General features: G+C 35.5%; 1 protein-coding gene and 1 non-coding gene across 2 annotated transcripts in view; one reads left to right on the top strand and one right to left on the bottom strand.

Moving 5' to 3' along the window:
- The window catches only part of LOC146157992 (paired amphipathic helix protein Sin3a-like), a 30,569-nt gene extending 6,124 nt beyond the window's left edge, over positions 1 to 24,445 (top strand). Inside the window, exons 8-29 of the mRNA XM_083385961.1 lie at positions 88 to 215; positions 733 to 870; positions 1,535 to 1,642; positions 1,918 to 2,097; positions 2,662 to 2,748; positions 3,375 to 3,493; positions 3,902 to 4,035; positions 4,392 to 4,606; positions 5,338 to 5,469; positions 6,399 to 6,505; positions 7,111 to 7,294; positions 7,514 to 7,631; positions 8,964 to 9,080; positions 10,131 to 10,219; positions 10,762 to 10,856; positions 11,417 to 11,508; positions 12,963 to 13,132; positions 20,589 to 20,777; positions 21,456 to 21,634; positions 22,357 to 22,528; positions 23,462 to 23,588; positions 24,271 to 24,445. Coding sequence (XP_083242087.1) covers positions 88 to 215; positions 733 to 870; positions 1,535 to 1,642; positions 1,918 to 2,097; positions 2,662 to 2,748; positions 3,375 to 3,493; positions 3,902 to 4,035; positions 4,392 to 4,606; positions 5,338 to 5,469; positions 6,399 to 6,505; positions 7,111 to 7,294; positions 7,514 to 7,631; positions 8,964 to 9,080; positions 10,131 to 10,219; positions 10,762 to 10,856; positions 11,417 to 11,508; positions 12,963 to 13,132; positions 20,589 to 20,777; positions 21,456 to 21,634; positions 22,357 to 22,528; positions 23,462 to 23,588; positions 24,271 to 24,359 — 2,969 coding nt within the window. The 3' untranslated portion in view covers positions 24,360 to 24,445. The remainder of the gene's footprint in view (positions 1 to 87; positions 216 to 732; positions 871 to 1,534; positions 1,643 to 1,917; positions 2,098 to 2,661; positions 2,749 to 3,374; positions 3,494 to 3,901; positions 4,036 to 4,391; positions 4,607 to 5,337; positions 5,470 to 6,398; positions 6,506 to 7,110; positions 7,295 to 7,513; positions 7,632 to 8,963; positions 9,081 to 10,130; positions 10,220 to 10,761; positions 10,857 to 11,416; positions 11,509 to 12,962; positions 13,133 to 20,588; positions 20,778 to 21,455; positions 21,635 to 22,356; positions 22,529 to 23,461; positions 23,589 to 24,270) is intronic.
- Trnaa-ggc (transfer RNA alanine (anticodon GGC)) lies at positions 9,205 to 9,279 on the bottom strand. The gene has a single exon. It is a non-coding gene; the product is annotated as a tRNA-Ala (tRNA).
- Positions 24,446 to 24,672: the final 227 nt, after the last annotated feature.

Below are 24,672 nucleotides of genomic sequence, written 5' to 3'. Positions count from 1 at the left end.
CTTGAAAAATAACAATAAATAAATAATTAAAAAAAACTAAAGATATTTAAAAAATTGCCCCCTTTAATTTTCCCCTTGTATTTTCAGGTCCCAACACCAACACGGCATCCAACCCACTTTTGGGGGCTGCCCCTATTAACCAGCCCCAAACTACGGGGGTCGGAGGTCAACCTGTGGAGTTCAACCACGCCATCAACTACGTCAACAAGATTAAGGTAACAAACACCAATCAAAAGTACGACCAACATTGTTTAATCAAAAAAAAAATGGGTGAAATTGCCACGAGGCCAGAATAAACAAGCGCGGTATAGTTCTTGCAATGTGGACTTAAAATTCCCTGAGTTTATCGCTGGCATCTGGTCGATTAGAGTCTGACTTGCAAGTCGTGTCACACTCGCAGGTCGCGTTCTTTTACTTAAAGAAGCTGTAAATTAGAAATTTGTAACCTACATTGATGTCAAAATTGCCTAATTTATTGAAGAAAAGTGAAGCATATTAGTATTACACTCGTCTTATTTGTCTTTCCATTTTGTTAGATTTCATTTTTTGATATTCTTTTTCTATTATCTGTTGGTCTTATTGTCATACAGTAATATTTCCCAAATACTGAACATAGCTTACCAAGACTCAGAAAATTTAATAGTTTTTTTCTGTTGTCTTATTACATTGTTCAAAATAACTTAAAAGTTTTATAGTTTTTATTGTTGGTAAGTTTTTGTGACTGTGTTTTAGAACCGCTTCCAAGGGCAGCCGGATATTTACAAAGCCTTCCTGGAGATTTTGCACAAATATCAGAAGGAACAAAGAAACGTAAAGGACTCAAACGGATCTTACGTTCCCTCGCTATCCGAGTCTGAAGTCTACTCACAGGTTCGTGTAAATATACATATTCATCTAAAAAATATATATAATATATTCACGGAAATTTAACCTGAATTTTAAAGGCGCAATTCTTTACCGAGTGAACAATGCTCTCACAATGGAGTGTTGTAGTAGGTAATCTACCTTGTAATTTGAAAATGTTGGTTATGAACGGTTAATGTAACTTTTGCAGGTGGGTGGAAAAATTCACTTACGAATTTGTTGATTTTTATGGATCAATCTTTTACAGTAGAGTAACCATAAACCTGTCTGTAAAGTTTCTGTATTGACACAGGTTTGCCACAAAGTCTTAAAAATCTTTTAATTTAATTGTATAATAAAAGTTCTTTAAAAACCCTATGTTTTCCAAAAGCCTTTAAATTTATTTTACTCCTAGCTTAAGTTGTGTGTGTCAATGTAAAACAATATTTTTAATTCTTCAATATTGTGTTGAAAACACGGCAGGCAATCCAATTCTAGTTCTTTGAAATAAATACACTTTAAATATCTTTACATTTTTTTTCATATAATGAGGTAGCAACCCTGAATCATATTTTTAACGTTTAAAAAAAATAAGGCACCCGCAGATTAAAGCATGATCTTAAGTCATGGTTCTGTCTGTTTGTTTTACTGTTCATTATAAAAAAGAGTTAAACAGTAAAATGTGATCCAGGTTGCGAGGTTGTTCCAGAACGACGAGGATCTTCTTCGAGAGTTTGGTCAGTTCCTCCCGGATGCTGGTGGTGCTGTTTCATCAGGGAGCGCTTCATCCCTCGCTCATGTGAGTTGTTAGATTCTTGATAGGGATGTCCGATGATATCAGTAGGAGCTTATTTACCTGATACCAAACCACAAATCAATCTTGAAAGACGAAGGTCTTTGGAAATTTCTCAAAATAGTTGGTTAACAAGTCGAGATTACTAAACTTTTGAATTAATGACCTGAAAAAAATTAAATAACCCTGGAAAAAACTTTAAAGGAAAAAACAACTAAATTTACGTTTAATATTATTTAAAATAAAACTGTGAATTTAAAGTGTTGAAATGTTGCGTACAGGCGAGCACATTCGCTGCGTCACCGGCCAGCAACCCACAGAAAGGTGACAGCGTAATGAACGACCACGGTTCGACCGTTAAGAAGCAACCGTCGCAGTCATCAGGCAAACAGCACCGCAGCTCGGCTCAACAAGCCGTTAAGAGGGTCGCCCAGCCCGCCACACATATGCCGAGTGGAAAGGTATGTGATTATTCACAAAATCTTTACTCTAAATTTTATTGGTTAAAAATCAAAAATAAATACTTAATACTTAAAATTTAGGTCATACAATAAACAGAAAAGCAATCCTACAGATGCAAATTTACCCGTTTTGCAATTAAACAATTCCTCCATGTCAAACCACGTATATCAGTTGCTACGTGTTTTTGGGGAGTAGACGTATATTATATAAATTTTTCCTAGTTCTACAGTTTTTTTCCTATTTTTAGGATTTCCTTCTTAACAAGAATTTTAAACTGGCACATTTATAAATAAAAGTGACAACATGAAAAAGTTTGAAAATATTTTATTTTAAACATTATAAGCATTAAAAATTAAACCAATGCCTTTAACTAATCGTGCAAGCCAGGGTTTGCTCATTTTAGAGGCTCACCAATTTAGTAAAAGTCACATTCTTAAATATTCTCCAATCTCTCAGCACCCTTGAACACGTATAAGCTACCACCATTCCATTAACACTGTTAGTTTTAGACTGAAAAATTGGTTCATTTCTATGTAATCCAGTGATTATCAATTTCCTTGTAGAGAGCCAAAAGTTCATCTTTGAAGGATGTTTCTATCTCAGAAGCTTCCAAATGTGGATCTTTGAGTGAATTCGCTTTCTTCGACAAGGTAATTTAACATTAACCTTTATAGAAATATTTCGCTGATAAACTTAACACCTTTCTTCATTTTTGTACAACTTTTCATTCTCCTAAGCTCTTTGGTATAGCTCGGTGTTATTTTTTGGTAATTTGACAAAATCTTAAAAACTTAGAAGCAGTTAAATATAAAAAGTAAGAATTTTTAGTTTGTAAATATTAAAGCACTGCAGCATTTCACACAAGGTTATATAAATTAAATACAAAAAATATATTTAGTTTATCCTATTATAATTATAAAAAAATAGTAGATTTGCCCAACTAAAAACATGGTCAATTTGGGGGCTTTTGCTATTTGGTATATACAAAGTAACGCCAAAAAGAACGATACCGCAACATATAGCACATTATTTGGGTTTTGTAAAGTAACTAAAGGTGCGGGTTAGCGTTTGGGTGTGGGCGGGTCAAGTATTATTATTATATTTATTATGAACTTTCTACGTACCAAATCGATGGAGCGCCTAAGTTTGTCCAATTATATTTTTTCCCCAAAATTTTATTTTTTCAAATACCAAAAATTGTTTTAAATTTGTGTCAAAACTATATCCAAGTAGCACAAGTCGTACATATTTAACAAGCTCTGTGTGTGTTTATTAGGTTCGTCGAGCACTGCACAGCCAGGAAGCTTACGACAACTTCTTGCGATGTCTCCTGCTTTATAACAACGAGGTTGTTGGTAGAGAGGAGCTTATACGACTGGTGCAGCCTTTCTTCATGTAAGTGATGCATCAGAATTTTTTAAGATAAAGTTGCAAAGTCGTGTCGTTACAGGACGTCTAAACAAGTAAAATCAATAATCGCGTGATCTCGTGCACAAATAACTGAAATTATTATTAGAATTTAATAAACATGAGTAGGATTTGTACGCGAAATGGTTTCTTTGAAAAGCAGATTGAAAAAGGCATTACATGGTTCGCATTAAAGTTATTTTAGTAAACAAAAATTAAAACACCAAGAACTATTTTTGTTTTTCTTCATAAAACTTTTACTTGTTTAATGGTCGTTTGATTGTTTTCTAATTTCTAACCATTAAATTCACATTAAATTAAAAACTAGTTTCCTGCACTACTTTAAATGCTGAATTGTTTTAAATTAACTTAAATAAGCCTAAATATATTTTGCAGGAAATTCACGGAGCTTTTTTCGTGGTTGAAGAAGTTTTTGGGCCACAAGGACGTGAGTTATGCCGAGATGGAAAGTGACATCGTGATCCAACAACAGACCAAGGAAAAACACGAGGGGATGGCCATGGAGATAGGTGCGTGCAATATTTGGATAACTAATCAATACCATACTCTGATGATACTCCAAATTTAAACGCAATGATTTTATATACCCTTTCAAGAAATGTCGTTTTTTGGTTCTCAAGCTATTTGATAATTAGCTATTTGATAATTTAACATGCCTACATGCACAACATGCTCGCAAAGACATAAAACGCTTGTGCTTTTACGTTGTGCATTTTAATCGTTTTCATTTCTACTTTGACCTGATAAAGCACGGTTGTGCGAAAGCTTGTCGAGAATTCAATAAAATTTGTTTTTATATCGTGCAATCTAATTACTCTATTTAGAATTTAAAAAATACAGCCATTTTTAAGACTGTTTACTCCAGACTACCGAACCTTGAAGCGACTTGGGTCAAGTTACCGACTCCTTCCCCACGGTTTCACACAACCGAGGTGCACAGGACGCGACGCTCTGTGCCATGAAGTGCTCAACGACACTCTTGTGTCCTTCCCATCGTGGAGTGAAGACTCACAGTCGGTCACATCGAGGAAGACTCCATTTGAGGAACACATGTATCGGTGTGAAGATGAGAGATACCAGGTGGGGATTTACCTATTCTGATATTTTGTTGTTCGAGTTTAAAAAACTTTGGGAGACAAAAAATGCAGTTTATGATAAACTGTGCATCTCATTCATCTGGCCTGTTTGTTGTTATGTTGTTTGTTTTTGTGAAAAAACGCAGTTGTTAGTTGACTGAACTGTAAGAAAATAAACTGTGTCAGGTTGCACTGCTAATGACAAATTGTATTAAAATGTCAACAGACTCTTTCGCACAATCGTGCTTTATCACGTCAAAGTAGAATTCTGTCTACCGAACCGCGGCCAAAGTAGAAGTAGATATATATTATACTTTGACCTGACGAAGCACGGTTGTGCGAAAGTTTGTCGAGATTTTAATACAATTTGTCTTTATATAGTGCCACCTGATTACCATATTTAAAATCAGACAAATACGGCCATTTACAAAGATAATAAACTGTGCATCTCAATATTCTAAAATATTAGTAACATTAAACTACACAAAATTCGAAAATTATTACTAAATCCCAGAGGTTAAATTTGGTGGCCCCTACATTAATATTCCCACCCATCTCTAACAGCTCACCCAAACCAACTATTTTCTCATCCAAATTTAGGTCTTTAAATATCTATAAATTTTTCAGAAAAGTCTTAGAATTTTGTTCATAAAACTGTGTGACCAATATAAACCTCAAGCAGCTTTATACATTAATCCCACCCAAGCAACTCACCCAAACCAACTATTTCCACAGCTTGATGTTGTTATCGAGACAAACTTGGGCGCGATCCGTTCGCTCGAAGCCGTAAACAAGAAGCTGTCACGTATGTCGGATGACGACAAGGCAAAGTTCCGACTCGACAATTACCTCGGCGGAACCTCTGAGGTGGGGATTCACCTAAAGTGAAACCTATGTCACAATCTGTTCTTCCGTTTTACTTGATTAAGTGAAGCATTGGTTCTTAGACTGGGCTCCGTGAACTTAGTATTTAAAGTTCTGTGAAAGCCTTGTATTGTTTATTTAAAAGTGGATGTTTGTTTTTAAAGAAAAAGGATTATGTAAAAACTTGATTGTGTTAATTTAAAAGTGAATTAATTTTTTTTTTAGGAAAAAAACATTTAAAAATTTGATGGTCCTAATTTAAAATTAAATGAAATTTAAAAAAAAAACAGTTGGACTGCCTATTTGATGTATTTAGCTTTGATTTCAGTTTTATATTTGCGTAAGCTGGACGGGAAAAGTAGGTTTCCTAATTCTACTTGTTTTATGTCCTTATCTCTGAAAATTCTTGTCAAGCCTGTTCCACGCGAACAGAAAATAAATTTTAGGGTTTCGTTTTAAAAAATATTCAAGAACATGTTCCTAAACCTATATATGTTGCTCCGACATGTAAAATTCTGTTTTAAATTTCTCTTCTAACCACACCTATTGACTGTACATCTGGAGACTTCTAAAAGAAAAAGGGACATCTTATCATATTTAAAGGGATAACTGCGAATTATACCTGCCCACTTATTTCAACCAGTTCTGTAATACTTTCACCAATATTGATTTGAAAAAATGGCAAGGTCTAGTTTTAAACATTTTGTGATTGTTTGGACAAAATTTTTTTGTAAAGATATAGATTTTTATCAAATTATTTCTATTTTAAATATTTGTAAGATTACTGTTTTGAAAGTTTTAACTTGCAAAATATCTATGATTTATTATGAAATTCTTTAAACTCTATGTAGGATTACTGTTTCTGTTAAGTCTTATTCCACCAAGTTCCAAAATAAATAACAACAAACAACTTGACCATCTCGCACTCACAGGTCACTCAACGTAAAGCCATCCACCGAATATACGGCGATAAAGCACCCGACATGATCGAAGGACTCAAGAAAAACCCGGGGGTAGCTGTACCCCTCGTGCTAAAAAGGTGACGTCATAGCACGGTTTATTATTGAAGTAGACTCGGATTTTCTTATTTTTATTAAAATTGCGACAAAATCTGTTTATTGTGTTATTAAATATATAATTGTATTATCTAATTTAAAAATTAAAGCAAAATTTTGAATTTTCTAATGTGATTTGAATTTAGTACAAAATTAATTTATGGTTTTGCCAAAAACTATTATTAATTCAAAGGTATTTTTAAGTCCACTGACAGATATTTTGTGACTCCTATACATTTCAAAATAATTAAAAATTAAAACATTTTACCGTTTCTGTTTATCTATTTATTGCGTATGCAAGATTTTTATAATTAAAAAAGCACAATTTTTTTGTAGTTGTTTCACGTTTTTTGCCTAAAGTATAATAATCAATCACATTTTCGTTGCAGTTTTCGATTTTTATTATTTTGACCAGACTTCAAAATAATAATTTAAACCTTTAAGAATAATTTAAAGCTAAAAAAACATTTTACCGTCTTTATGACGTTAATTTTTCTTAACATTTTTGTTACAGCATATTTATCCATTTTTTGTTGCATTTTGTTAAAAAAATGTTCAATTTTTTACAGTTTTTATTATTTTCCACCAGACTTAAGCTTAAGGACGATGAATGGCGTGAAGCCCAACTCCAGTTCAACAAGGTTTGGAGGTCGCAGTGTGAGAAGTATTACCTCAAGTCGCTCGACCACCAGGGAATCGGCTTCAAAGCAAACGACACAAGGTTCATCAGAAGCAAGAGTCTGCTCAACGAGATAGAAACAGCCTACGACGAGGTGGAGTTTGTTCATCCCTTGGTCATCTTTTTTAACCTCTTTTTAGTTTTTTTGAATAATTTTAATTAACTATATATATGTTTTTCTAATTTTTGAATATATATATTCAATATATAGCTATATACCCTTTTTTCTAATTTTTTAAAACTGTACATCGCTGTAAGAAAAATTAAGTTCATACGACATATTTGATCACCTTTAAATGTCTTTTTTCATTAGCGTCAAGAATCTACGGAGAACAATGGAGCGCTTCACCACATGACCTTGGAATATGAGGACAAGGGCATAATGGACGATGCTGCCTCCCTAATAATCCACCACGCTAAAAGACAAAGCGGTATAACCTCTAAAATTAGCTGCCTAATTAAAAAAAATGCTGTATTTCGATTTTCATGTTTTATTTATTATGTCGTGGCAGTGCCATAAAACATTTTCCCCTTGAAAATCCGGACTCCTTTAAACTTTTAGGTTTATATATTCTGGTTAATGATCATGTTAACGAGTTCTACTTAATCTTATAATACGCCGCCTCTCTTATAATTCACCACGCCAAACGACAGAGCGGTAACCTTCTATTTATAAGTTAGGGAAAAGCTACTTAATTTCTTCTTAATTTAAATAAAAAATTAAAAGAAATAAAAAAAAACATGATATTTGATGAAGTGGGCATATCAGTCATTTTGACAATTAGAACATAAGACCAATAATGTCAAGGGAAGATTTTCAATTTTCACTTTGGATGGCATGAGGCATTGCCAAAACGTCTGTACAGAGCGAAATGTCGATTTTATCGAACGTTATAATGCCTTTAGTATTGTATTAAAATTAATAAGAAAAAACGTGTATTTAAACTGAAAAAGAAAAAAAAAAAACGAAAAAAAAACAGGAAAAGAAGGCGATGTATGAGAAATGTTCGGCAGAATTTTGCTACAATACTTTTCGTTGTAGATGTCCAATTTTCCGATATTATGGCTTTATTATTTTTATTGAAATTACTAAGAAAACCCCTGTATTGTATTTCAAAACAGCAAGATTGCTTTGCAATATCATTTCATTACCGTGAAGATATGATGGAATGTTGTTATTTTTCCTTATATTGTGAGTCAGGTGGATGTTAAATTTGCTTACTGTGTTTCAAACCATTAACCAGAATTCCACCTAAACAGCTCTTTAAAGGTGGTCCTTAAAGACAAATACATACTCCGAAACTTTGCCTTAACTTGTTTCTGCCAGCAAAAACAGACATGGGCCGAAAATGCCCAGCCTTTTTACCACGACTTTACTTATGCGAAGGGCGAAGTTTGCTAACGGATACAATTTAAGTAACGGTTTTCAGGTAAAAAGCAAACATAGATACGTGCTAGTTAAATCGACGAAGTCAGTTTATTTTGCTTGGGCCGGGCTGGAGACTCCAGTAAGACTACGTAAATCTACCAGAGGCTGACGTGCGCACGCGCAGTACCAAATTTCCAAACTGATAGGCTGAAAAATGTAAGTTGTAAAGATAAATAATATTTTTATTGCCCATTGGAATATTGTAAGCCTGCTTATTGTGTTCCTAACCGTTAACATTGCCTATTCCTTCATTATCTGGAAGATATGATTGAGTGTTATGGGTTCGCCCTTAATGTGTTCGATATGAAGCTATCCTTGTGTTATTTGTGCTTAGGGATCAACAAGGATGACAAGCAGAAGGTGCGGCAAGTAATGCACCAAGTTCTGCCCGACCTTTACTTCGCTCCCCGTGGAAACCAACCTAGTGATGACGAAGACGATGATGATGACGGTAAGAATTAAGTTAAATTAACCTATAAATAGTAATACGTTACTATATGTACACCGAAAAGCCATTGCAGACTCACCGAATCTGTCGATCAATGATGCAAGCAGAGCAGACTAGAAAAACAACTAGCCTGCAGTGAGGTTCGAACTCACGACCTCCGGTCAAGCCGGGACCGTCGCTCTACCGACTGAGCTATGCAGGCTCAGAAGGGAACGAGTCGAGAAACAATGTGTGTACATATGTTTCACGTTACTATATGGTACGATATATTTCGGTTCGCTACGGTATGATGCGATAGCAAGCAACAACGACGGTTAATATTTAAACGTGGCTTGAAACTAGAATTGAATAACCCTGTAAGCACGTGATTCTTAAAACCTTTTACTTTCTGCGCCCCTTTCAAATAACCAAACAATTCTCGCACCCCCTTCTACAATTGATTAAATAACAAAAACCATTGTAATTTTATTTTTATTCAAGTAACTGACAACACAGTGACACAATACAAAAATGTGGGTTAGTTTTACATTTAACTTAGCAAGAAATAAATGAGAATAACATATTTTCTGTGTCTGATTCAACATCCCCGCACCCCCTTGGAACAGTTCTTGTACCCCTTGGGGATTCCCCTGGTTAAGAAACCCCTCTAAGCAGGGGTCGGCATACTGTGGGCCGCGGGCAGAATTTACGCACTTATTTGTGGGCCACTGGTAATTTGTTGTTATTTTCTGGCTTATTTTTGCATTGCAGGTCCACCAGGCTATACCCCCCCCCCCCCCACACATTTTTATTTCCCCCTAAACTTCTTTCAATTTAGTAGGGACACGTCCCAAAATTGCATTTTTTGTCTATATTAATCATACAATTGCAAAACAACATTGCCTTATTTCTTTACGCGAAACTTATTTTGCTTTTTTGTATGTATCACTACTTTTAAAATGATATCTTCAGCCATAAACCCCGTGTTTAATTACTATTACAGTTTTGTAAATGCGTTTTTCCGACTTTTTGTTGTTTTTCTTTTCGTTTCCGTAATTTTGTTGTCACCCGCAGAGGACACTGAAGGGGAAAAACAGGAAAAACCGGCGAGCGGAAAACAAGCGCGAAAAATCACCGGGGAAACACCGATGGACGATAACCCGGTATTAATCTTGTTAATAAATGAAAAAAAACTTTTAAAACTGTATTAACTAACTACTCGAGAAAAATAAAAGTTATACGAGAAAACAAAATTATATTATCTTGTTACTGTTAAAAAAAAACTTTTAAAAGTTTCGTGATTTTTGTCAGCAAAATATATACAGGTAGTGTTAAAATAAGTTATTGTTAATATTAGTAAGGTAATTTTTACAAAAATTTACATAAAAAAAACTTAGTCCCCACTTTGTTAATAAGTTTAAAATATTTTTTTTTATTTTTGGTGAACAACAACAGCAAATTGAAAACATTGAATTAATCCTAAATTTAAATATTTTAGCATAACTTATTTTACTGTACAGTATTCCTTCTTAAACGAAATCAAACTTCATGAAGTTGGTGTTATACTTTTTGACATTTACTGAACTACAACAGAAAAATTTTAAAACATTAAAATCCTCCCAAATTAAGTATTCTGCTGTATTTCGTTATTCGTTTTTAACAAAATGAAACCTCCATGAAGTTGGTATTATATATTTTCTTTAAGGATGGTCGATATCACTTGTTCCTGGGTAACAACAACTTTTATCTCTTCTTTCGTCTCCACTTTATTCTCTGCGAGAGATTGCTTCTCATGTCCAGGTAATAAACTTGTGAGTGTGCTGAATTGCTCTGTGATGAATTATCGCAAGGTTTTATGACTTATGTATACGTTGCATGTTGTGGGTGTATGACTTAACTAGTCAAACAGTTTGGATAAATAACTTTAAGTTTAAATTTCCGTAAGGTTTAATTAATTAATATTTAGCTTACATACCATGACTGGTTGCCACATCGGACAAACTTACATATTCACGTAATGATTAAGTTTACCTCTCATGTTTGTATATAATATACAGTTCGTGGTGATGTAATTTTGATTTTTATCATCCAGCTTCTTACTCAATGTTTGCTTAATATGTGACCTCCTTAATTTGTTGCTCAATTCATCCACAACAGGGCGCAAAACACCTGCTAAATATATGACCTTGACCGAAGGACATTTATTCTACTATACAAATCACCTTTACCTAAGCTAAGTTATTCTATTAAATAAATGAACTTGACACCTGTAGTTACTCAATAAATGACCTTGACCCAAGGCCACGTGTTGGCCAAATATATGACCTTGACCACGTGTTGACTTTTAACCTTCAACGCAGACGTTGTGAGATGTTGGCTGGGGAGGAATTGAAGGAGCGGAAGAGTAAGAGAGGAGAGGCGGTTGCTGAGATGCTCCAACTGCGTCACTCAAGTAAGGGGTCTTTACAAGCTGGGGTTGTTTGTTTGAAGGGTCACTCCAGTAAGGGGTCTTTACAAGCTGGGGTTGTTTGTTTTAAAGGGTCACTCCAGTAAGAGGGTCTTTACAAGCTGGGTTTGTTTGTTTGAAGGGTCACTCCAGTAAGGGTTCTTTACAAGCTGGGGTTGTTTGTTTTAAAGGGTCACTCCAGTAAGAGGGTCTTTACAAGCTGGGTTTGTTTGTTTGAAGGGTCACTCCAGTAAGGGGTCTTTACAAGCTGGGGTTGTTTGTTTTAAAGGGTCACTCCAGTAAGAGGGGTTATTTCGACGCTTATCTAGAATCCTACCACTTAAAACGAGTTGTTAAAGTTGAAATTGCAAGAAAGAAAGAAATAAGTCAGAATAAATATAATAATATTACTAAAACCAAAAACAAAAAAAACCCAAACTCTGGCTTTCACCTTAACCCAAATATTGTCAGCAATATACCCCCCGGAAGAAGAAGTGGTAGGATTCTACAGCAGGGCCATTATCTGTTTTAGGTGTTAAACTCACAGTTTCACACAGAGGTTAAACTGATGCCCAAGTTTAAGTGACGCTAAATATTTCATCTTGTTATGTAATGGATCACTTTGTTAATATGGACCTCAATTTTTGTAAAACCACATTAACTACTCCATGCATGCCTTTATCTCTGTTTATCTTGTGAAGTAATAAACGTAATATTTCAAAAAGCTAACGCCCATTTGTGATAATTATAATTCTTGGTTTATCGACTGTGTTCATTTACTATGTTGCTCCTCTGCTATAATTCGGATAGCAACTTAGCACACTACAGTGCGATTCTTATCCAACACTACGTATTGTTTAGTGACGTCATATTACTGTTGATTTTAATGGATATGCCCGATAATATCGGATCGGAGCCGATACCCGATGTCAAGTATCGCTACTCGTCCGATACTTGTGTTGTATCGGTGCAAATTAATATAATTCCAGCCAAGATTTTCGAATTTTAGTGATTCCTTATTTTAGTAAAACAACCAGTAGGTTGACAATTGGTTAACTAAAATAAATTGTTGGTTTAATAACCCGGTAAAATTGCCTTTAAATATTAAAATTCACATTTATACTGTTAATATAACCGTGGTAATGTCGTATTGGGTCTGATCTCATTACTGCTTGCCCAAATTATCGGTTATCGTAATAAAATATCGAGTATCGGTCATGCTTAGTGCTCAGTACTATGTGTGCTATATAAAAACTTAACAAACGGTTTTCTAGAAAATTAGATGTAAAAATTACGCCAGTTTGGGGAAAAAATTGTTTGTTGATTTGCCGTACCTATTTGTTTATTCACGCTAATTGTGTAATGAGCTGAGACACCTTTGCGATAAAACGTCACACAACCCTAAATGTCACCCCTGACTTACTGCGTGACGTCATACATGCTTTGATGACGTCTTTCAGACGAGATTGAGCCTGAGGAATACTACCCTTCGTTCCTTGATATGGTTCGCAACTTGTTGGATGGTAATGTGGATAGTGGCCAGTATGAGGACACATTACGCGAGATGTTCACAATTCATGCTTACCACGCGTTCACTATGGACAAGCTGGTGCAGAACATCGTTAGACAGGTGAGTAAGGGGCACAAAACGTACTTGTTTGGTTTAATATTGTGTGTTTTAAGGCAAAAAACGCCGCATGTTTTAGTGTTAAAGTTGTTGTATGAACATTATAATTATAAATTTCACGGCCGATATGGTAGGTTATTTAGGTTAAAATTGGGTCATTCCATTGCTACTGGTACAGTGGTGGCACCCTATGTCATAGATTTTTTTAAAATTTTATATGTATAATCTCCCTGCAATTCTATGAAAAGTGATACCAATTTTACCGAAATTGGTCAAGTACTTTTTGAGATATCAGCGACTGAAAATTGGCCCTTTTTAGGCTTTTTCGTGATCGCTCATGCGTAAAATTTAAGTGCAAATTTTGTTTGACCTATTATGAAGGTGTTTTAAATGGTAACTAAAAAATTCCAATGCATATCAGTTCTTCAAAGTAAGCAGATTCTAAAAAAATATATTGTTGTTTGTTTTTGTATCACTACAGGTCACCAAGTGGCTAGTTTCACACATAACTATTTGTGATCAGTCATGCATGACAAAACTTTGATCGCTTATAGCGAAAAATACTCTACTTCAATTTTTCTGCAGCTTAGCTTAAATGAAAGGTAATTTTGTTGGCTTTCTAGCTTCCAAATATGAAGTGGGATATTTGAGTAGAAATTACAAAATTTCATTGTTTTGTAATAGATTGCGAAAAAGCTTTATGACGCACTATTATAATGTATAATTATGAAATGTGAATGTCTAGTGCTTCCAAGATGTCAAAAAACTTATAGAAGTCTGCAAGGAACAGCAATGCACACTAGAAGCCAATACATAGACCAATAATTTTAATCAATGTATGGCAAAATTGCTATTAATTGTAATGTTTTGCGACTGAAAACTTTATGCACAGTCAGCGCACAATACTACTTATACTAACACAGAGGAGGATTCTATACGATGACAAAGAGAAAGATACTATACGATGTTAAGTACAAGTATATATGTATATTGGAAGACATCTCATATTCAAGTAACAGACTACCAAGAGCTTAAATCTTTAACAATGTTATTGCAAAGCACTGCCCCTCATTCAGTTACACCAGGGGCAGGAACCTTTTTAACTAAGGGAGCCATCATAGTCAAATATTCTTTTGTGTTTTCATGAGAGCGACAAACATCTAGCTATATGTTGGCAAAAACTAGTAAATTGTACAAGGCCATTTATTTTTGTTCTCATTTTAAGGACAGAACATAATGTGCATTAAATTTAATTAGTTAGGTTTGCACAAATTTGATTACGGAGTTCGGTTAAAAGAATTGGGCCTTTCGAATATAAAGAGATTCGCTAGAAGAAGGAAAAAAATTTGCTACTATGAGTAATAAAAAGAAAATATAGAGTTAGGAAAGCGGTTGTGCTTGCTTGCAATTTTATTCAGATCATGCTGAGAAATGATAGCTTACATTTATCTGCAAGCAAGATTCTTTTATCAAAAGAGCCATATGGCCTTACCAAAAGAACCATACATAACTCAGGTTTCCGACCCCTGAGTTCACAATATTAACTGTACAGTATGTTCTAAACAGCCATTATTACTAAGTTCTAATTAATAATACATCTAAAGATCTAACACTCATTAAGGTTGAGATTTCAAATCAGGACAGAAACTAGCTGCAATTCATACTCCCTCAAGTTACAAAAACTTATAAAGATGTGTGGGACCAGTCACACCACTTTTTTAAAATCAGGCTTCCATCAGACTTGGAGATGTGGTATTGTCCTCTTAATGTTAACAAAACATGACATGCAATGTGGCACAAAACATGACCAAATGGAAAAAAGTATTGGTCCTGCTTTTGAGGCCAGTAATATGTGTTTTTGTTGCCAAACTTTTTCAACTATTAGTTTTAAAGTGATTCCGAAGGACATGAAATCAGTTTCTTCCCATTTGCAAGATAGGTTTTAGTCTGGACCGACTTTAAAAGGTACTATACTCCACTATTTGAACCACTGAATGAAGGAGTTATACAACATAAGGACAAGTTGTGACCTTGAATTTGCTGCGCAATCTAAAATTTGTAAAAGAACTACACCACCTTAAACGCCAATGCTTTCTCCTGTTGCTTATGTTTCACAAGTTTATATATGAGCATGACTGGTACATAGGCTGCATAGTCTCTATTGCTAAAGATGATGGTATATATGTCAAGTTGTTACTGCATGCATCCAAAAAGACCTGCTCAATCATATTACTGGCCTCAAAGGCAAGACCAATATTTTTTCCATTGGCCATGTTTTGTGCCAGATTGCATGTCATGTTTTGTTAACATCAAGAGGACAATGCCAAATCTCCAAGTCTGATGGAAGCCTGTTTTTGGAAAAGTGGTGTGACTGGTCTCACACATCTTTATAAGTTTTTGTAACTTGAAGCAGAGTGAATTGCAGCTAGTTTCAGTCATGATTTATAATCAAACCAAAGTTTATTTCCATCAAATTTTCAACCTTAATAAGTGATAGATCTTTAGATGTATTATTAGTTATTACTTAATAATAAGGGTTACTTGGAACATACGGTGCAGTTATTATTGTGTAACTGAAGGAAGGGCGGTGCTTTGTAATAACATTGCGAAAGATTTAAGCTCTTGGTAGTCTGTTACTTGAATATGAGGTGTCTTCCAATATACATATATACTTGTACTTAACATCGTATAGTATCTTTCTCTTTGTCATCGTATAGAATCCTCCTCTGTTAGTATAAGTAGTATTGTGCGCTGATTGTGCATAAAGTTTTCAGTCGCAAATCATTAAAATTATTGGCAATTTTCGCCATACATTGATTAAAATTATTGGTCTATGTATTGGCTTCTAGTGTGCATTGCTGTACCAGCAGACTTCTATAAGTTTTTTTGACTTCCTGGAAGCACCAGACAATCACATTTCATAATTATACATTATAATAGTGCGACATAAAGCTTTTTCGCAAACTATTACAAAGCAATGAAATTTTGTAATTTCTACTTAAATATCCCACTTCATATTTGGAGGGTAGAAAGCCAACAAAATTACCTTTCATTTAAGAAAAGTTGCAGAAAAATCGAAGTAGAGTATTTTTCGCTATAACCGTTCAAAGTTTTGTCATGCATGACTGATCACAAATAGTCATGTGTGAAACTAGCCACTTGGTGGCCTGTAGTGATACAAAAACAAACAACAATATATCTTTTTAGAATCTGCTTACTTCGGAGAACTGATATGCATTGGAATTTTTAAGTTACCATTTAAAACACCTTCACAATAGGTCAAACAAAATTTTCAGTTAAATTTTATGCATGAGTGATCATGAAAAAGCCTAAAAAGGGCCAATTTTCAGTCGCTGATATCTCAAAAAGTACTTGACCAATTTCGGTAAAATTGGTATCACTTTTCATAGAATTGCAGGGAGATTCTGCAAATAAAATTTAAAAAAAATCTATGACATAGGGTGCCACCACTGTACCAGTAGGAATGGAATGACCCAATTATATGGTTATTTCGTGAGTTTACATTGTATGTATGAGTTTTTAAAATAGTTAATTTAAACTGAAGGGTAAAGTTTGTGTTTGAAGAGTTAAAACTTAATATTTGAATGTTAAACTTGTGAATTTAAAAATGGTTTTATTGAAGGTTAAATTGTGAGTTCAAGGGTAAAATTGTATGTTTTTTAGGTCAAAATTAAATGCTTAAAGTAAAATTGTGAGTTTACATTGTTATGTATGAATGATAAATAGTGAATCTGACAGCCAAAATTGTATGTTTAACGCATAAAGTCTGTTTAAAAGTCAAATTTTTGACCTTGAAATTGTTTTGAAGATTAAAATGTCGGTTAGATTTTGTTCCAAATCTTATTAAATTGCTGTCTTTGGAACTGGCCTTCCAATTGTCTAAAAATACTTACTTCATTATTTCTAATCTTCCTACGGTTATGCTGCCTTATTCGTATGGTTATAACTTTTTACTGACTTAATCTAACCATCGCACTCGCATATGAATAAGACAATTAAATATCAGGTTTATTGTAGAAATCCCGAAATTATACAAGTCTACTTAGGATCTTTAACAGCATTTGGGGCTAGCCATTGACCACAGTTGTCTTTCCAACCATTGAGTGCCCCAAATGTATATTCCAGCCAACGTTCGAATCTAGGCTCGTAACCGGGTAGTCTTGACAAGAAAAGTATTGGATACAAGTAAGTGTGCATGTATCCAAAAAGTTCGGATGTCTAAAATGCAATAAATTATAAATGCGGTGCGCTCATGAGAATTCAGAGATGGGAATTTTTTATCTTACAATAAAGTCGAATGTCTTTAGGCCTATGCACTATGCAGTCGCAATTTTTCATAAATAGTTTGGTGTAATCATGGTTAAACCTTAAAGATTGAAAAATAAGTGCTTGAACATTTGTCCAATCTTTTCCAAGATTAGATTTACATGCTTCCAGTAAATTAAAAGAAATAAATAATCAACCAAAGAAACTCCGAAAAATCCTCCTCGTTTGTATTAAAAAACAATAGATTAAGTTGGCAATAAATTATCTGTACCTTGTATATTCCATGCGAACACAAAAAGTTTCCAATGTTAGGTCCAACTCCTGGTAAATCAAATACAGGATGATGCATCGGCAAGGGTTTGCGGATAAAATCCCCCAGAAGTACCATCAATGTGTCATTTTCGTGTTTTGTTAGGTCTTGAAATCCTTTTATAGAAGGTTGCTCTTCGTTTTGTCCTTGAACTTCATTTATAGAAGGTTGCTGCAGTTTTACTGTTTCTAGTAAGTTATTTGACATTTTTTCGTTATGTCTCACTACTGTTTTTAGATGACTGTTTAAAAAGCAATTGTTACAAAATCAAGAAGGAAAAAACTAATTTACCAACATTGATATCAGTATTCTATCATCAAACTGTGCTTAATTTTCTATCAGACCAGTGGTTCCCAACCTCGTTTAGTCACGGACTCCTTTGATAATCTGACAAGCTTACGGACAACTTAAAACTAACCTAACAAAGTCATGGAACTGTGGTTGGGTTATAGCGAAAGGAACGAAGCTCAGGGCTGGCTAGAAAGGCCACGGCGTCGTAACCAAGGCTACGGCGTCGTAACCAAGGCTACGGCGTCGTAACCAAGGCCACGGCGTCGTAACCAAGGCCACGGCGTCGTAACCAAGGCTACGGCGTCGTAACCAAGGCCACGGCGTCGTAACCAAGGCCACGGCGTCGTAACCAAGGCCACGGCGTCGTAACCAAGGCCACGGCGTCGTAACCAAGGCCACGGCGTCGTAACCAAGGCCACGGCGTCGTAACCAAGGCCACGATAATAAGAGAGTAATAACAATAATAATATGAATAAAAGAGAACGTCACTTGTATAAAAGCAGTTGAAATCGGAATCTTGCCGAACTCAGAAAAGTATCAGACTCCTCTTCTTGTTAGTTAGCTTAAATGTCTTTAAGAGCAATCCCCCCTTAGTAAAATATGTCATTCCCACATGAAGTATATCAAAGAACATTTTAGCCAAGCGCTCAAAACACTCTTGGTTCGAATTTCACGAACTCTCGGCCATTTTGCGAGAAGGGTAGTACATAGTGGAGCACTAACCGGAGGTGACAAACGACCTTTTGCTCGAAATGTTAAACGTTTTCCAACATCGTTCATGTAAAGGTCTCTTCGTGACTAGATTAACAACAGCCGACTGGATATAAAAATTTACTTATTATTGTCAAACATTGGGGTAAATATAAATAACTATATGCAACAAAAACTAACGTGAGCTTTAACAATTTGTCGTAAATTTCATCAAAATCAGGTTTAATAAAATTCAACAAAATTGCAACTGTACTTCGCCATGGGATGTAGTTTGATGGCCCCTAATTTAAAACGCCAATGTTGGTTCTAAACAACTATCACTACAAACATTGGCCGAGAAGTTACAAACAGCCCAGCCTAGAAATTAAAACACAGGCTTATAAAACTCTGTCTATGCATCTTGCCTAAATTTTAACGTCTTTTTAGTCACCGATTTGTTGGAATAAGGCAGGAATTTGCAAACATGTGAACTTTTTTGTAAAGCGTTTTTTTTTACAAAATACTCTTCAATATGTTTTTCTCAGTTAAGTCTTTTAAATTTCCACTTATCTGTATCATCTTGCCTAATTTTAAAAGTTCCATCCGCCTAAACAAGGTAATAGCAGTTTAGAATCTCACCCACGATAACGACCTCCATAACAACTTGCGGACCTCCTGGCACCTTCTAATGGACCCCTAGAGGGTCCGTACACGCCTCTATTGGGAACCACTGTACCATAGACAGTAAATGAATAGAAGTATGTTAGGGCAGTAATTTTGCGAAGTTTGTTGTGCGTTCTAACTTTATTGTGGCAAAAGTTTATTGTCACACTAAACGCGTTTTTAAATTACAACTTTTTTCCTAAACCTTAACTCTGACCTGATGAAACAAGGTTGTACGAAAGCTTGTTAAAAGTAAAATACCTCAAACACAGCCACTGAATGCTGAAAAGCCGACTGAAAACTATGATCACAATATTGAAACGTGACAAAATACTTGCCCCACCTTCATTGTTCTATTGTTCAACTATTTTGTTAGTTATTTGTAGGTAGGAGGGCAATATTCAGGGGCACCAGACCATACCCAACCTACTTTGTATTATTCGGCATATATCGATGTAGTTCGCTTTCTATTGTACAAACTGCGACATACATGTCTCCCAACACAATAGTATTGGTGCCAAACTTTAACCTACTTTGTATTATTCGGCATATATCGATGTAGTTCGTCAGCGTCGAACCTAAAATGCGACAAGATGGCGCCGATCTCTCCTTTATGTTCAAAAAAATGCGTTGGTCAAAAAGCAGCTTCATAAGGGCTTTTGAACACAGTTGTTATAAATATGAAATAAGTTTAAGAAACCCTTGCCTTACTTCACTGTTGCAACAAACAGTACAGGATAATGTTGAAAATAAATAAAGAGTTATTCGAAACGTTCAAAATGCTGGCTACTTCTGTATTTGATATTCTTATTACGTCTTACTACAACCTCCAACCATTATGCTCCAAAGTACAGGATAAGACTTGCATAATTTCTTGTTTCACCAACTTAAACATCTGTGAATAAATGTTCGTATTTTACCTGAATATTAAACTTGAATTTTCCAACACTCACCTAATCGTCAACAGTTGCAGCACATAGTACTTTGACATTACTGAAACGCAATGACTTAACTGGGACTTAAGTTAATTCAAAATGGCTTACTGAGACCTATTGTTTGACTTAAGTCAGTTCAGAATGACTTAACGTGGACTTAGGAGTTGTTTGCAACACTGAAAGAGTTGTCACTTATCAGTAAAGTTAACATTACTTAAATCTGTTAATAGATGCCCATGTTTTACCTGATCATTAAACTTTAACATTCCTCAACTTTCAACAGTTGCAGCACATAGTGCAGGACGAGGCGTGCGTTCACCTGCTGGACTTGTACCACGCTGAGGCGAGCAACCAGGCCACAGGGGGACTTCTGGCCTCACAAGCAGTACGTTCCAATGCTGAGGCAGCTTACCAACGCAAGGCTGAGCACCTTTCAAGGGGAGAAAACTGCTTCAAGTTCACCATTGGACAGGTTGGAAGTCACAACTTTTGTTTGAGGAGAGCAGTGATCTTTTTATCCGTGCTTTGTGGCGTTATTTGCTCTTAGAACTTTTAACTTTATAAACGTTTTACTTTTTAGACACGATTTTATCACAAGTTTGCCACAAAGTGTTCGAATCTTTAAAAGTTTTTAAATTGATTTGCATGTTTTTGTTTTTCCTAAAATTTTGCTCGCAATTATACATTGCCCAAACTTCACCATCGGAAAGGTTACTAATCTTAACTTTTATTTGAGGAGAGTATATTTATTTATTTTTTTTTTCCTTTTGTGAGTCGCTTTGGTGGCTTTTCCCATTTCTCAGCCACTAACAAGACCGGTTTAAATAGTGATAGTCTCCGTGTTTAGTTCGACTTTAGTGCTTAACTCCCTTTACACATTCATTTTGTTCTCACGATCATATGAATTTCTCTCACGATCATATGATTATGTTCTCATGATCATATGAATTTCTCTCACGATCATATGATTATGTTCTCATGATCATATGAATTTCTCTCACGATCATATTATTATGTTCTCATGATCATATGAATTTCTCTCACGATCATACGATGTGTTCTCACGATCATATGATGTGTTCTCACGATCATGTGATGTGTTCTCACGATCATGTGATGTGTTCTCACGATCATATGATACGATTCACAGAAACTGAATCATCTCCACGTCGACATTGAGTTGCTTGACACCGACAAGGACGGATCGCTCGATCTCATGGAAGTCGCAACTTGGAGCGAATATCTCGACAATTACGTCACTTCCGACGATGCTGACGTCACCAGACAGATGAAGGAGCGACTTGGGGAAAAACCCGTTTTCCTACAGAGGTCAGCGAAGACTTTATGGCGAAACCAACGCGATTGTAGTTTATGGATGTCCCATGCTTCGTGTTTTATTCCGATTCGTGGTATTTCGTGAAACGACTCCGTCCGAGAAACCAGAAAGTTGTTTAGTAAGAATTTAAAATAGAAAAAACTAAGGTACGTCAAGCTAACGTTACCAAGCCATGTTTGCTTGTGCTCAATATTTATAGCATGTTTCAAGTTTTACCTTTGGTGGCCGCTGATAAATTAATAAAACCCTACAATGACCTTTTAACAAAGAACAACTAATAAATACTTCTCGGCTGAAATGAGACAGTGGCCTATATTTAAAACAATGTTGAATAAATTTGATGAAAAGAATTCCCTAAAACCCTAAAAACGCACTACCCATAAGTTTCCGGATTATTTTAATGTCTAATAGTTTTCCTAACTTGGTCTAATTTATTCAAACTGCTCTTTACTTCGCAATTCGCACTAGACGCGTCTGGCGTTAACGTAAAACGTTTAAAAAACTGATTTCCGTTGCGGAAGTTGAATATTTCAACTTTGACGCTTTCGGTTAGAAGCGAGAAAATTTGCCGTTAACGCTGGCAACGCTTTATGTGTGATCTGGACGACGCTAGCGTTTTGCGCCAGACGCTAACGCCAGAAGTAAAACGCGTCCATAGTTGACCAACTTTTACTCTGCATAAGCTCTATAAGCAAAGTCCCTTCCTCCCAACCAGAAACGCGAACCATCTGCGAAGATGCGCGAAGAATTCCGAAGACGAGGACCAGAGCCTCGTGGTTCGTGGATGTCTGGAGAGCAAGATACAGACAGGATCGTACAAGTTGACCTTTGTGCCCGGGTCAGGGGACTTCACCTACAGACTGGGGTGCTTCAGCGCAGCTAGGAAGGTGGGTACTAGGGAAAGTACCCCTGTTCGTAGAATAATTTTTACTTGACACAACAGGAATTTTTCCTAGTTATAAGACTTCAAAGGAACTCTCAAGTCTTAGGATTTGTGTTTTCCTGATTGGTGTGGTGTACGGAAACTGCCTATTGCCACTAAGTCTTTGCAGATCTTCAATTGTGCTTATTGAAAACGTTTCAAAAAAACCTCTGTTTTTCCCAAAGTAATTTTTTGGTGTATTTACGTCCAACAATTCCAATCTTGGTCAATTTCTTCAGTAAAAAAGGGTTTTTATTTTGTCACGTTTTTTTTTCTTAAAACACTATAATAAACATATAATTTTAACTTAGCTCCGCTGTTTTGCGAAATATATTTAATATGAAAAAAATATGGGGCTAGTTGTAAATAGAATCATTAGGCGGTAAATTAAAAATTGTGCATTCATATCTTTGGGATTTATTGTAAATTTGATTAGTATAAGTTTATTTCTTGTTCGTCCAGTTTTTTTAAACGGACGAAACTTTGCATAAAATTGAAAATGTTTTTAAAAGTTGGTAATAAAATGTAAGACAAGAAGCACCGTTGGTCAAACCGTGATTTATCTATTCAAAAAATTCTTTAAAAATGTCTAATGATATTTCTTAAGTATTCCACTTGTTTTAAAGAGTAATACAAAAATTGTGCTTAGATTAGAAAACTTTGCTTCACTTTTAACAAAGCTTTGTTGCTATCCTAAGAATCCAGACAATTAAAAAAAAACAGACAATTAAAAAAAAAAACAGCAAAATGCACCTTCCAATAAAATATATAAGTTATAATGATCGAGTTAAAAAAACTAAATGCAAAATCGAAAATTGTATCACTGCAAATTTGTCAAAATATCCTCTATAAAAAAGTTTCATCCCCCGTTTTAAAAAAATGTTTAATGTTTGCTCAGGCGCACCCTCTAGTGTCAGAGCAGCTTCACGCTCGAGTGCGCACGTGGCTTGGTAAGTGGGAAGATGAGAATGTTTCGAGGGACATGGCGAGACAAACCAACCACTGGCTGATGGGAAAGTCGCACGGTAAGTAACGACCTCATTTGTCGATCTACTTCTGGTTGTTTTATTGGACTCCAGCCATTAGACCCGAAATAAGAATCAACATTAACGTCGGAATAAAACACTGTTAAGGATGAGACCAAAAGACTTAACAGTTGGAACAACTTATAAATCGGAATAAGTCCTAAACCCGATCACCATTAAGTACATCACTAACTCCCCTAATAATTTTAACCTCAATTTCTAACCCCACCCATTACCCACCAATGATCCCTAACAGGACTAAAAATCCAGTACCAAAGCAGCGGCGCCATTCAAACTAGGTCGCCTGAACGTCGGCACCTAAACGGCCGATGCCAGACCGGTGGCCCCCGATCGCCCCACCCCCCTCTTCCTGCAGTTTCAGGCGTTATTTTGACCGTTCAGGTGTTTAATGTTTTAGCCCGAATTTATTTCACCCTCTTTGGGATTATTGGTGGCTAATGGATGGGTTTAGAAAAAGGGTTGAAATTAACAGGGGAGTTAGTGATGTAGGTCTTATCCCGACGGATTCAGGACTTGTACCTTTAGAAAGACGATATTACAACTATTAGGTGTTATATTTTAATTTTTTTCCGAACTGTGTTTTATTCGGTTAATGTTGTTCTAATCTTGCGTCTGTCTGATGATAACAAACCATTGTGACGAAACACTCATTTTTGTTTAGGGCTTGTAAGCCAAATCACAACGATTCAGACGAAAAAGGCGGGAAAGTTGTCGCGAAACTTCTACCAGGTTCGACTCACTGAAGCGTGAAGCTATTATGACGTCATAACACCTCGGCTGCTTTTTGGAACGTTGCTGCCACCTAGTGTACAAACATTATGTACATTGTTTTGTAAAAAATGTATTTTCTTGGGAGATCGCGCGAAATAAAGCCTTCTCGTGTAAATTGATGTCAGTTATGATCTCTGTTATTGTATAGTCTAATTATGACGTAACAGTCTGGGTTATGACGTAAGATTATTACGTTGAAAGGTAAACAAAATGCTCAAACATTCAATTAGATTTTGCTAGTTCAGTTTAACTAAACGAAAAGCATTTCCGAAAGATAAATTGTCCGATAAAA

The sequence above is a fragment of the Ascidiella aspersa genome, chromosome 3 (genome assembly GCF_963924565.1).
Source record: "Ascidiella aspersa chromosome 3, kaAscAspe10.2, whole genome shotgun sequence".
Classification (NCBI taxonomy): domain Eukaryota; kingdom Metazoa; phylum Chordata; class Ascidiacea; order Phlebobranchia; family Ascidiidae; genus Ascidiella; species Ascidiella aspersa.
The sequence above is the reverse complement of the archived record's forward strand: the minus strand, read 5'-3'. Positions and strand labels throughout refer to the sequence as shown.